General features: G+C 35.6%; 1 protein-coding gene across 4 annotated transcripts in view; it reads left to right on the forward strand.

Annotated features, from left to right (window-relative positions):
- The window catches only part of SCAF11 (SR-related CTD associated factor 11), an 86,203-nt gene that overhangs the window by 28,476 nt on the left and 44,455 nt on the right, over positions 1-13,272 (forward strand). For 3 of the 4 annotated variants that reach the window (XM_061129448.1, XM_061129452.1, XM_061129441.1), the window contains exons 2-4: positions 2,605-2,658; positions 8,206-8,287; positions 10,491-10,648. In XM_061129448.1, the coding sequence (XP_060985431.1) occupies positions 8,227-8,287; positions 10,491-10,648 (219 nt within the window). In that variant the 5' untranslated portion in view covers positions 2,605-2,658; positions 8,206-8,226. Of the gene's footprint in view, positions 1-2,604; positions 2,659-8,205; positions 8,288-10,490; positions 10,649-13,272 lie in introns of those variants that run through there. The other variant, XM_061129455.1, reaches the window with a different exon arrangement.

The raw sequence follows: 13,272 nt of genomic DNA on the forward strand, positions 1-13,272 counted from the left end.
GCTTCTTTATTTTCATTTTACCTGATAAACAACAAGACATAAAATTGTTTGTTCATCATCAGTAAACAGTGCTGAGAAAACAAAACATTTTTTTGTATATAAGTGCAGGATGAAAGAATTGAATATGGAAAGATTCCTCAAAATTGCTTTTGTTGATCAAGTACTGACAAGCAACCCAATAACCCTGTTGAAAGCTGAACTAGAAAAACTTTTCCAGGGACTAATGTGCATTAGTACCTGAAAGCAGAGCATGTGTCTTAGTCTGTTTGGGCTGCTATTACAAAATACTAAAACTGGGTGGCTTGTAAAGAACAGATTTATTTCACACAGTTCTAGAGGCTAGAAGTTAGAGAACAGGGTGCTATCATGGTTGGATGAGGGCCTTCTTCCAGGTCTCAGATTTTCCCTGAGATGGAAGGGGTTAGGGATCTTTTTAGAGCCTCTTTTCTAAAGCACTGATCCCTTTCATGAGCAATTTACCCTCTTAAGCATGTCCCATAGGCCCCACTTATTAACAGTACTGTCTACCCTTAGGGGTTAGGGTTTCAACATGAATTTTGAGGGGATATAAACATAAAGACCATCAGTTCAGTCCAGTCACTCAGTTGTGTCCGACTCTGCGACCCCATGGACTGCAGCATGCCAGGCCTCCCTGTCCATCACCAAGTCCCGGAGTTGACCCATACCCATGTCCATCGAGTCGATGATGCCATCCAGCCATCTCATCCTCTGTTGTCCCTTTCTCCTCCTGCCCCTAATCCTTCCCAGCATCAGGGTCTTTTCCAATGAGTCAACTCTTCACATGAGATGGCCAAAGTATTGGAGTTTCAGCTTCAACATCAGTTCTTCCAGTGAACACCCAGGACTGATCTCCTCTAGGATGGACTGGTTGGATCTCCTTGCAGTCCAAGGGACTCGCAAGAGTCTTCTCCAACACCACAGTTCAAAAGCATCAATTCTTCGATGCTCAGCTTTCTTCACTGTCCAACTCTCACATCCATACGTGACTACTGGAAAAACCTTAGCTTTGACTAGACAGACCTTTGTTGGCAAAGTAATGTCTCTGCTTTTAAATATGCTATCCAGGTTAATCATAACTTTCCTTCCAAGGAGTAAGCGTCTTTTAATTTCATGGCTGCAGTCACCATCTGCAGTGATTTTGGAGCCCCCCAAAATAATGTCTGACACTGTTTCCCGTTTCCCCATCTCTTTGCCATGAAGTGATGGGACCAGATGCCATGATCTTAGTTTTCTGAATGTTGAGCTTTAAGCCAACTTTTTCACTGTCCTCCTTCACTTTCATCAAAGTGTGTAAATCAAAAGTTGAAAAAAAAATTGATTGTAAGTCTTCTGAATTTTATATCCACTTCAGTTTTACTGTTTGATATTATAACTAAATTTGATGCTGGAAAAATATGTAACTATTGTGATCATGAATAGAGGGAAATTGGTGTGTTATTTTTTTAATTTCATGATGTTCAGTTAGATATTAATATGTTCAGATAAGTTGTATGAAAATGTACTGTGTTATAAAATTTCAAGAAAGAATGGATACTTCTTTTCACCTGTATGTCCAGACATTAGTCTGAAAAGCTTTTTTGGGGGATAAAACTTTATTGTGTAGAAGTAGGTACAGTGTATCTTTCATGTTTGCTTAATTGTCACTTCCACAGAGGAAGTATAAAATTATCAGAAAATGATTTTACTTATTTGTGTATATCCTTCATTAATTATGAAATTTAAGATCTTCACTATCATGTTTACTTTGACAATTCAAATTTTGAGTCCTTAATTTAAAGATGGAAATGCTATAATGGTACAGAGTATTTGGGGGGGGAGGAGAGTTAGGAAAATACATTTTAAATCTTTTTGGTCCTAGTTGAGAAGCCTCTTTTACAAAGTCATATGTTGCAAGGATATGGTGCTCATTGTGTGTTTCTGTAATATCCTGTGCTTGCTGCCATTATAGCACCTGCTATGCTGTTACTTTTTTTTTAATCAGGTGTGTCAGTGCTTAAGGCCTGGTGGTGCCTAGAAAATAGGGAGTGCTGACTAGATACTAAGTGAATTAAATAGGCAGACTGTAGAAATGTGGGGAGTTCTGTGGGGCTGGTTGAGAAAGAGGAATAAGCGAGATGTGACTACTGGCTAAGGATACTTAAAATCTGGAGTTCAGGAAATAATTTAAATACTAATAGTTGTTGAATTTATGGTTTGGTTAAATATCTTTTGTGTATCTTTTTCTACATTGCTTTATTAGGTGATGAGGCTAAGTCTATTTGTTGGGGTAGATTTTTTTTTTCTAATTCTCCGTTACTTTGTTTTCTGTTGGTTTTCTCCTATATGCTGAAATGTGATTTCTTGTGCTTCTCTTTCCCTGAACAAAATAGTTTCATTATTGTTTGCTTCCAGGACCTATGTGTGTCTTCATATTTACAGGCATATAGTCATTCTCTTAAAATGTTTTACATTCTAAATAAATTATACTCACATCTGGTGGCCCTCTGTAATAAGTAGTTCTTTGTACTTTCCTAGTCTCCTTTTTTTTGTACCCAAGTTGAAAGTGAAGTGAAATAGGACTAATTTTCATAATTCCTTCTCCAGATAACTTTGATGGAAAGCCGGTTCCCTGACTGCTCGACCTGAAGAATCCTAAGGGTAAGAAACCTCGTAAATAATGTATACTTATTAAAAACTAAACAAGAGTCTTAGAAAATTGTGGTTGGAGCTTTACTTAAACATGACCTTTTCTTTTTTCCTGGAGTAGCCATATGATGCAGGCTTCCCAGGTGGTGTAGTGATAAAGAATCTGTCTGCTAATTCAGGAGATGCAAGAGATGTGGGTTTGATCCCTGGGTTGAGAGGATCCCCTGGAGAAGGAAATGGCATCCCACTGCATTATTCTTGCATGGAAAATTCCCATGAACAGAGGAGCCTGGCAGGCTCTGAGGTCTGTGAGGTCGCAAAGAGTCAGACACGAGCAATTGAGTACACAGACAGCCGTATGTTACAGCATTTAGTGTTCCTTTTCCTATGCCTATATAAAGTAGAAAGTAAGATACAAAAATCCTAGGGCTGTTTACTGTGTGAGTCCTAGATTTTGTGTCTTGCTTCAACATTTTTATTTTCAGATAAACCAGAATCTTGATAAATAATGTCCATGTAGAATAAGTAACTTACTTCTCCTCGTGTAAGTTCTGTTTGAAGAACTATTTGATAGGTTAAGTTTTGTTAACTTTTTACTCATTCTTTCCATATGTGGATAGTCTTTGTAATACAGGGGTTTTACAAATTTGTTTGTAAAAAGAATGAAAGTCTATTCTTAATGAGAGTCATACAGATTTATCATCTTGAATCCTTTGGTATACCTAAAATCTGCTTGGGGTGGGGAGTTATTCATGTGTTTGTGCACATGTGCTAGTTGTTGAGTACTTCTTTTGTGCTGTCTGAACATTGTAACCTCAGATATGCAGATGACACCACCCTTATGGCAGAAAGTGAAGAAGAACTAAAGAGCCTCTTGATGAAAGGGAAAGAGGAGAGTGAAAAAGTTGACTTAAAGCTCAGCATTCAGAAAACTTAAGATCATGGCATCTGGTCCCATCACTTCATGGCAAATAGATGGGGAAACAGTGGCTGACTTTATTTTTTGGGGCTCCAAAATCACTGCAGATGGTGATTGCAGCCATGAAATTAAAAGATGCTTACTCCTTGGAAGCAAAGTTATGACCAACCTAGACAGCATATTAAAAAGCAGAGATATAGCTTTGCCAACAAAGGTCCGTCTAGGCAAGGCTATGGTTTTTCCAGTAGTCATGTATGGATGTGAGAGTTGGACTATAAAGAAAGCTGAGTGCAGAAGAATTGATGCTTTTGAACTGTGGTGTTGGAGAAGACTCTTGAGAGTCTCTTGGACTGCAAGGAGATCCAACCAGTCCATCCTAAAGGAGATCAGTCCTGGATGTTAATTGGAAGGACTGATGTTGAAACTGAAACTCCAATACTTTGGCCACCTGGTGTGAAGAGCTGACTCATTGGAAAAGACCCTGATGCTGCAAAAGATTGAAGGCAGGAGGAGAAGAGGACGACAGAGGGTGAGATGGCTGGATGGCATCACCGACTCGATGGGCATGAGTTTGGGTAAACTCCGGGACTTGGTGATGGACAGGGATGCCTGGCGTGCTGCGGTTCATGGGGTCACGAAGAGTTGGACACGACAGAGCGACTGAACTGAACACTTTAAATGAATTATGTGTTTATGTAATTTGATTTTCATAATGACTGAAATGGTTACTACTTTATTTCCATTTTGTAAATGAGGAAACAGGCTTAAAGAAGTTGTCACATTACTAGTAAGTGTCAGACTAGTTAGTGTTTGAATGCATACAGTTTTTTTTCTAAAACCTGTGCCAACAGTACATTACTATCTGTACTGAAGAGTGCTAGTATTACAGCTCCAGCACCAAACATGCAAATAAAGAATATTCTAAACAAAAGCTTGTCAAAATAGCTCACTTGAGGCAAACAGGTCTGTTTATAAAGTCTTAGTAAGATTGCTTTATGGTGGAAATCAGGTAGGAAAAAATATTAAGGGGAGCATTCTGTAAGTGATTTAAAAATTAACAGTGAAAAAAAAATAAAAATAAAAATTAACAGTGACAGATCAGAAGCAGATCAGTTGATTATGTAGCAAAGAAGCTGGAAAGGAAATAACTATTAAGCTGAAAGAGCTAATTGCCTCAATCTTACTCTGAAGCAAATAGAGTTGAAAACAATTTGAAAACTCTGGAAGCCAGATTGATAAAATAAATGTACATAAATCAACAAAAGTATATAGCCTTCAGGCAATTTTTAAAGAAACTCAAGGAACCATTGCAGAAGCATTGACTCAGATGTGTAGTAAGTAGCTGTTGTGCTGTGGTAACAGTTGAATACAAATGTAAATCAATGCCTATACCTAAGAAAGCTTCAGGGGCTCTGCAGTGAGAGACTGAGCCACATCTCCAAAGAGGCAGCCTTTCATAGTCTTTAATAGGGTTGGCAAACTTTTTCTGAAAAGGGCCGACCATAATTATTGTAGACTTTGCCACTGTCGACAAAAAAATAGGTCACAACCTGAAAGTAGAGTTATTTTATTTCTTGGGAATGTTTAGGACTCTGAGCCCAGGAGATAGCATCTCAGTATTTCTGAGAAAACTGCTCCAAAGAGGCAGGAGGGGCAGTCAGGCTATATACAAGTTTGCAACAAAGGGAGCAGGCAGTCTGAACATCAAAGATCAGATATCAAGTTAAGAAATTTAGCATTCTATATATGGGAAGATGTAAGCCTCTGGGCTCACTGAATTCATTTCTCTCATATGCATCTCAGCCATCTGGGGCCAATCTTGTTTCCTTGTTCACCTTGCTTCTTGTATTCCCCCAACTCCTCAGCAGTCACCGCAAGGGTTGGCAGCATCTGCTGGATCACAGTTTTGGGAGTCCGCATTCATACATAGAGGCCAGAAATTGCTGATGGCTATGTCATTTCTTGTTGATTAATATGTCAGGAAATATTTTTATTTCACACCAAGTACATGGTTTCTGTCGTAATTATTCAACTTTGCTATTGTAGTGCAAAAGCAGCCATAGGAAATATAAAGAAATGAACATGACTGTTCTTCAACAAAACTTTACAGAAAATACTTAGCCAGCTTTTGACTGCTGGCCTATAATAATAGATAGAATCCTCCCTAACACACATGCATCACTGAAAAATAGCCTTTTAATTTATGGTTTCTTCAAGGGAAAATAAAAATATTAATAACATCCTTAGAGGGAGTATCAAATTTTTGAGTAGTTAATTGGAGGCGCTTCCTGGTTTTATTTAAGACAGATTTGGATGGAAGATCTACTTTAAGAGTAATGGTTTGCATTTGATGCTTGTTTTCTTGTTATTGCTAGGCAGTGTCATAAGCATGGATTTGCTTATGACAAAGTTACAATTTTTTTTGAATTCTCAGTCATAATGGGAGAGATGGTATGTTACGAATTTTTCCAAATGAATTATACTCAATTATAGATCATACGGAAGTTTAATATAATTCTAAAATCAGCTTGGTTTGGAAGTTGTTTGTAAATGTTTCTCAGGCATTACTGTGTATATGAGTCTTACACAGAATTTGATAAAACGCAGATTCTTACTCGCTAGCTAGGGTGCTGCCTGAGGTATCTTGCATTTGTGCCAAGTTCTCAAGTGATATTGATACTGTCCTTCTGAGTAAACATCAAGTGGGACAACAACCTATGACTATCTGAATATTTTTGAAGTGTTCTATCTCAGCAATTCTGTCGTTCTAGTTACTCAAGTCTGAATACTGTGAAGTTATCCTGGGATCTTCTCTAACATATATGCCACATTCAGTCTATCCTGATGGCTGTATTTTGAAAACTGCTGGAATCTGAGCACTTTTTTATCACCCTTGCTTCTCCTTTTAGTACAAACCGCTGTAATCTCCCCCTCTAGATGAATGCAGTGGTCTTGGAGCTGGCGTCTGCTTAAAACCTCCTGGCCCATCTCACTTGGAGAAGTCAGTGTGTTTACCTTGATAAGCTGTTACATGATACCTAAAGAATAGCACCAGAAGTATAACAAATGTTGTGCATGTAGGCTGAGTGGAAAGTTTTTCTTTTGTTCTTGACGTTCTACGTTTATTAAGGCAGACTGTGATTGAATTAACAGTTTAAAAGTAACTAATACTGAGTTGAAATTCCAATTTTTAACTTATTAAAACCTTTAAATTATTCTTATATATGTTAGTTTCTGGTTGGGTTTTGAGTCAAAGTATGGGCCCTTGCATTTCTCCTTACTTAACCTAATAGAGAAATTTCCTAGGCAATACATAACCTTTAATGTAGAAATTCACAGGTTTACATTATTTAAAAATCTAATAGAAAAATTACTTCATACACACATGGGCAACTCATAACTGATGAACTTAGTGGGTTCTTGTGCCTAGATATTCCAAAATATATTTGAATAGTTCTTTGCAATTGCTTGTCTTGCAATAATTCAAGAAAGAATTCTAAAGTGTGCATGTGTGCTCGGTTGGGTCCAGCTGTTTGTGACCCCATGGACTGTAGCCTGCCATAGAATTTTCCAGGCAGGAATACTCGTGGGTTTCCATTTTCTCCTCCAGGGATCTTCCCAACCCAGGGATCAAACTGGAGTCTCCTGAGTCTCTTGCATTGCAGTCGGATTCTTTTACCACTGAGCTGCCTGGGAAGCCCTAGAATTCTAAGAGTTGATTTAAAAAATAATTTTACCTCATAAGTTTGTTCCCCTTAACTAACAAATTAATTTTCTTTACTGTTTCTCATTTTGTGTCTTATAGTCACCATTTTCCTAGTTCTCTAGGTCAAAGTAATCTTTTACTCTTTCCCTGTATTTATGTAGGTACCAAATGTTGGAAATATGTCAGCTCTTTAACCTCTTGCTTCTCTGTTCATTTCACAGCCAGTTACTCTAGCTGTGCAAGCTTCCCTGCTTCTGATCTCTCCCTCTATAATCCATTCTGTGTTTTGCAGATCGTTCTTTTAGAAGATTCGTGTATATTGCTTACATCATGTCAATCTTCAGAGGAATCTATAAGATTGACTCTAAACCTCTCAGTCACTAGAGATCCATCTATAATCTAGCTCAGCTTGATTTATATTGCTCTTGTTACCTTCACTGTAATCTTTCAGATGAACTTCTTGGCTTACATGCCCATCCCGCCTCAGTGTATACACACGGTTACACTTTTACCACTTACTCTTAGTTGTCAGATTGGCCCACCTATATGCCATTTTATTCGTTCATTCTGTGTTGCCGCTTACATGTGTTTAAGCTTCTTAAAATACATAACCTATCAACTTCAATAAAAACTCCAGTCCAAACTGATCTCTTTTTCTCTAAGCTCCAGTTTTATTCATGTCTATACCACAAAATTTATCATGAGTCTTTGTTACTTAATACATGTATAAGGCTTCTCCTTTCAGAAAGACTGTGCTTGGTGGCAGGAAGTATAAAAGTATACTGGATTATCCAGAAAATTTACTGACTTGATTCATATTTTATTCTTTCATGTGTAAAATAATTTCTTAGAGTTTGCGATTTAAACAAATTAATTATGTATATTATGTGTACAAGGCAAACATAAAAATTCTCTGTTATCATTCATCCTGTAGGAAATCCTTTTTCAAGGAGAAATGAAGAAGAAAACTATATATACCCTAAATGTGGGCGATCAGGACTATGAAGATATGCCAGGTAACTTAATTTTTATAAAGCTTTGTGTTGAAAGCAAAACTTCGTGTTTCCAAACTGTTAGTACATATTTTTTTGTTTACAAATTTTCGTTGTTCTTAAACTCTGAAATAGCTGCCTAAATAAGAAGTGCACACTTTTTTTTTTTTTGCTCTTCTCATGTCTTGTTTGCAATCAATCATGGTTTTTACTTCATTGAACTCTTTTTATTCTTAAATTTTTGCTCCCTGCTGATTTCAGAATGACTTTTTTTGGTCATTCATTTGTTTTTATTATTGTTGTCATCATCTTTTCTTTTCCATTCCCTTTCTTCTTTCTGGGGAAAAAAAAAAATCTTAAGAGTGCCTTTAGTGAAAGTCTATTGGTGGTAAATGCTTCAGTGTTTTTAAATTTTATCCTCTTCTAAGCTTTTCAAAGAATGATAATACAATTCTGGATTGATAATTACTTATTTTGTCTCTTAGCACTCTGAAGTTTGGTTTTTTGGTTTTCTTTCCCCACTTTGAGCTATTTTCTAGTTTTTGTTACTAGCTGTCAAGAAATGTCCCTTCAAGTTAATTGTCATTCCCTTGTAGATGATCTGTCTTTTTCCTCTTTTTGGTTTTAAGATACTGTTTTCATCTTTGATGTTGTACAGTTTGGCAACATTGTGTCTAAACATGGATTATTTTCTTTTCTCCCATTTAGTATACCTTGTGTGCCCTTTATCTGTTGGATTGTGTTTTTTATCATTTCTCAGCCATTACTACTTTAACTATTGCCTGCCCTTTACTCTCTTCTTCTGAACCTGAGGTAATGTGTTAGACTTTGTTCTGACCTCATTTTCCAACCTTCTTTCACAGATTACATCTCCTTTTCTGTCTGTTACAGTCTGGGTAGTTTCTTCAGTTCTTCTAGTTCACAGATATTTTTTTCTTCTGGGTCTAATCTACTGTTTAGCAAACTCTAAGAGATAGCAAAGGACAGGGAAACCTGATGTGCTGCAGTCCATGGGGTCGCAAAGAGGCAGACACAACTTGGCAACTAAACAACAACAATAGTGTAGTCTTTGAAAGTTCTAATGTTTGAAGCCAGTGGATATCTAAATAAATTTATAATGAATATAGTATGTAAAATATAAAAATAAATTTCAAGTCGGCTTATTTTCTTTGGCTTGGTGATGTTTGATTATGAGGTGTGGAATCCTGAGGGCCTAAATTAGGGATGTTATCATTCAGAGGATTTATATGTATTTGTTTTTTTCTGAACCCATGCTGGGACCACTTTAACCCCATTTGAGGGTCTTGGCTTAAAAGGGGAATCTCCCAGGGTCAGTTTCCCTACCTGGGTTGGTCCTAAAGGTTAGTCTCTAGATCTAAACACTAGTATGAACATGTGTTCTCAGGGTGATCTCAGCTTTTCCATTTGCTTGGCATATACTGGTCACATTTCAGCTGACTGTTTCTTTATTTTTGTTTTATTTTATGTCATATCTTGGAGTTTCTTTCACTTTTGAGCAAGCACTGCTTACTTCCTGTGTGTTGGTTACATTGCTGATAGGTGTTTTATATGAGTTAAAAACCCTAAGGAGTATAATTTTTGGCATTATCTATTCAGATTACAGATGTACAGACACATTGGTCTAGAATTCCATTTTTAAGAACTTATCTTACTGATATACTATTAAAAGTGAGAAACAAGTTTTTCATTGTTTGAAAACAAGTGGTTGTCCCATCTTTAGATTGAAACAACAACAACAAAAAACTCAAACTGGTGTGTATAGTATTCTAGCATTTGTCTGAAGAAGGAGGTTTAAAAGAATATGTATTAGGATTTGCTTGTCTGTACATTCCATTATGTCTTTGGAAGAACACAGAACAAGCTTAACAGTTGTTACTTGTTGCACTGGGTAGAACTGAATACATACAGATGGATTTGCTTGGGAGATTTGTTACTATAACCTTTTTTAAATTTTTAAATATTTGAACTGTATGATTATTGTTTTAAAATTAAATTCATGAAAAATTCTTTTCACTCCTCCTTAAATTTAAATTAGTAAACATTGGAGATTTTGTGCTCAAGGAGTTTGTTTCTTAAAGTGCATCTAAGATCTAATTGCTTTGTAGAAGGAGGGCCCTCTAGAGTTATCAAGTCCATCATACTACCAGAAACATAAGTCATTTGATCTGGAGAAATTGAAAGCATATGTGACTGCTTTACTTTATAGGTGAAGAAAACAAAGATAATACTGCTGCCACTAGTGTGCTGTACAGTGAAGCTGATAGATGTCCAATATGTCTCAGTTGCCTGTTAGAGAAGGAAATTGGTTTTCCAGAAAGCTGTAATCATGTCTTCTGCTTGACCTGTATTCTTAAATGGGCAGAGGTGAGTCTAAGTATTAAATATTATCGTATTTTAATTCCCTAGCATGATTTCATTCTACCTAAAGACTGCCTTTCATAAATTATTTCACAGTAATGTGTTTTTTTCCACTTAGGACGAATGTCTCTGTATTGCTCCAATTTTGTTGACTATTCTCTTCTAAACTTTATATATTCAGCTTTTTGTGCTTTTGTAATACAAAAATTATAAATGCATACCTAAAACAATTATTGGAAAATAGATTAGGTATATTTTTCTGGTAGAAACACAGTAATTCATCTTCAGTGTACTTGACCCTCTTGTGATTATATCTGCTTACTACTAATAATGCTTTCTCTCTGCTTTGTGTTTTATATTTTTCAGAGAATTTTTATATAGATTATTAAATTTCTTCCCTATATCAGCCTTGTGAGATAACCAGAACAGATGTAACAGTGTCTTTACATTTTACAGATGAGGAAACTTGGATTCTGTGTTCTATAACTTGGCCAAGGTCTCATAGCTTAAGAGGCAGAAATAAATTTATAACTGCATTTTTTAATTCCCGTATTATGAACTATTTTCAAAGTTAGAGATATATTGAGGTCTTCATAGATAGTAAATGATTGAGAAATAGAAAAATTTGAGACTTTTAATGTATTATGTTGATACAGTTTGTGCCAAGTAGATCATACTACTGTACAGTGAGTATTCATTATGAGCCCTGTTGTTGTGAATTGTGAAATGAAAACTTGTCACACAGATCATGTTATATTTTTTGAGTTAGTAATTTGTCAGTGTGTAAAAGTTAGTAAAGGAAATAAATCTTAAAAATATTTTTAGTATTAGCTGCATTCAAATTGTTTGTTGTCCTTAAGCACATTAGAATTAATTGCCTTTTGCATAATTGGGGTTTTCACAGTTCTGTGGCTTACCTATATTTCATTAATAGTGTGGAAAAGGGAACATAACTGTACTGACTATGGCCAAGTTCTGGGAGGAGGAAAAAAAGATTTGTTATACCATTTGAATTCATAATAAGCATACTTGAAACAGTTCTAATTAGATAAAAGTCTAAACTGGTCTTTGGCGAGAAAGGACTCAGGATAGGTGAAAATGTATTTCGGGAAAAAATCTTTTGAGTTTAATTATTTAGTATAATTCTGAACACTCCTGTGTGTTTGCAGGAGTGTTTACTAATGAAATGAGAATGCGTATTTTTCTCTGCCACCCAACTAATGATTTCATCTGTGTTAAATTTAGTGCACCATGGTTTGCTCTGTGATTAGATATCTTAAAAATAGAAGCATTTTTTGCTTCCAGTAAAGAAACAGTTACTAGATGGGCAGAAGTCTTCAATTTGATGCTTTTTGTAAGATTGTATGCAGTGACCACATAATAGGTTCAACAACTGTGATTTGAGTGTGTTTTTCTCTGGAGATGAGAATATATAAAATAGACTTGATTCACCTCCTTCATTACACTACATGTATTTTTGATACAACCATTAGCTTTATCATGGTGTGCAAGTTCAGGTTTCTCTAGACTGTGAATCTTAAAGTGGTACTACAAGGTACATATTCAGCTCTACTAGATAGTGCTAAACTTGTCTTTTTTAACTCTTGCTGAATATTTTTAGGTTGAAAATACTTGATTACATACATAATGTTGCAATCAGCACTTTTCTCTCATGTAATGTCTTTCTTGTTTTGTGTTACTTCTTTGTATATAAACATTTTATTGAAGCCAAATTGCTTTAAAAAGAAAATACTTACCTGCTGTACTACCATTAATTGTGTTAGAGAGTGGGGGAATTGGGATATTGTTTAAACAAAAGTAGTTAGCTTTGGAAGTAGAGAATAAACAGAGTATTGTGAATTATTTCATTGTCCGTAATGGGAATAGCATACAGCAGTGAAATAAGCCATTTAAGTTGAGCAGTAACAAGAGCACAGTCTTCTAATAAAATGTTCATTATAAATAATAAATGGATATTGGTTAACAAAATCACTTAGGATTTGAACTAAATTTTAAGTTTGAATTTTTTATTGGTATGATAAAAAATTAGATTATGTTTGAGGTATATAAGCGCTTTGACAAATAGAAACGTTTCATATTCACTGCTGTAGTTATTCATGACCATTAGTTATTAAGATCTCTCTTCTCATTTTCCTCAGCCTCCTTCTGTTCTTAAAAGAGAGGCATGTAGTTTACTTTGGATTTCAGTTTTAGCAATAAGTGTCCATATTCAGTCTCTGTTACTGGCCAGGCTTGTGCTAATAAGGCTTTCATGTATATTCTTTCATTTAAATTACTGTGTTAATGGTTATTTGTTATTCAGGGCAAGGATCCTGAACTCTTAATTTGTTTCTAAATACTTCAAGAGATAGCCTAAAATAAAAATACTTTTTAAAAATTGACCCATAGTTTTAAATTTTATTAATGTTCACTTCTAGTAGGAAGTTAGAAATCAAAAGTGAGATTTACAGTGATTGGAAATCTACATAATAAGAAAAAAGTACAAAATGTATTCAGGGTCACCTTCCTAGTCTTCTCTTTCAGAAGTTCTGCTGAAGTATCTGAGATTTGTACTCAAGATTCACTAAAATATGATTTGGAATAGTTATCAAGAACCAAGAAGAACTCAT

The sequence above is a fragment of the Dama dama genome, chromosome 3 (assembly GCF_033118175.1).
Source record: "Dama dama isolate Ldn47 chromosome 3, ASM3311817v1, whole genome shotgun sequence".
Lineage (NCBI taxonomy): Eukaryota > Metazoa > Chordata > Mammalia > Artiodactyla > Cervidae > Dama > Dama dama.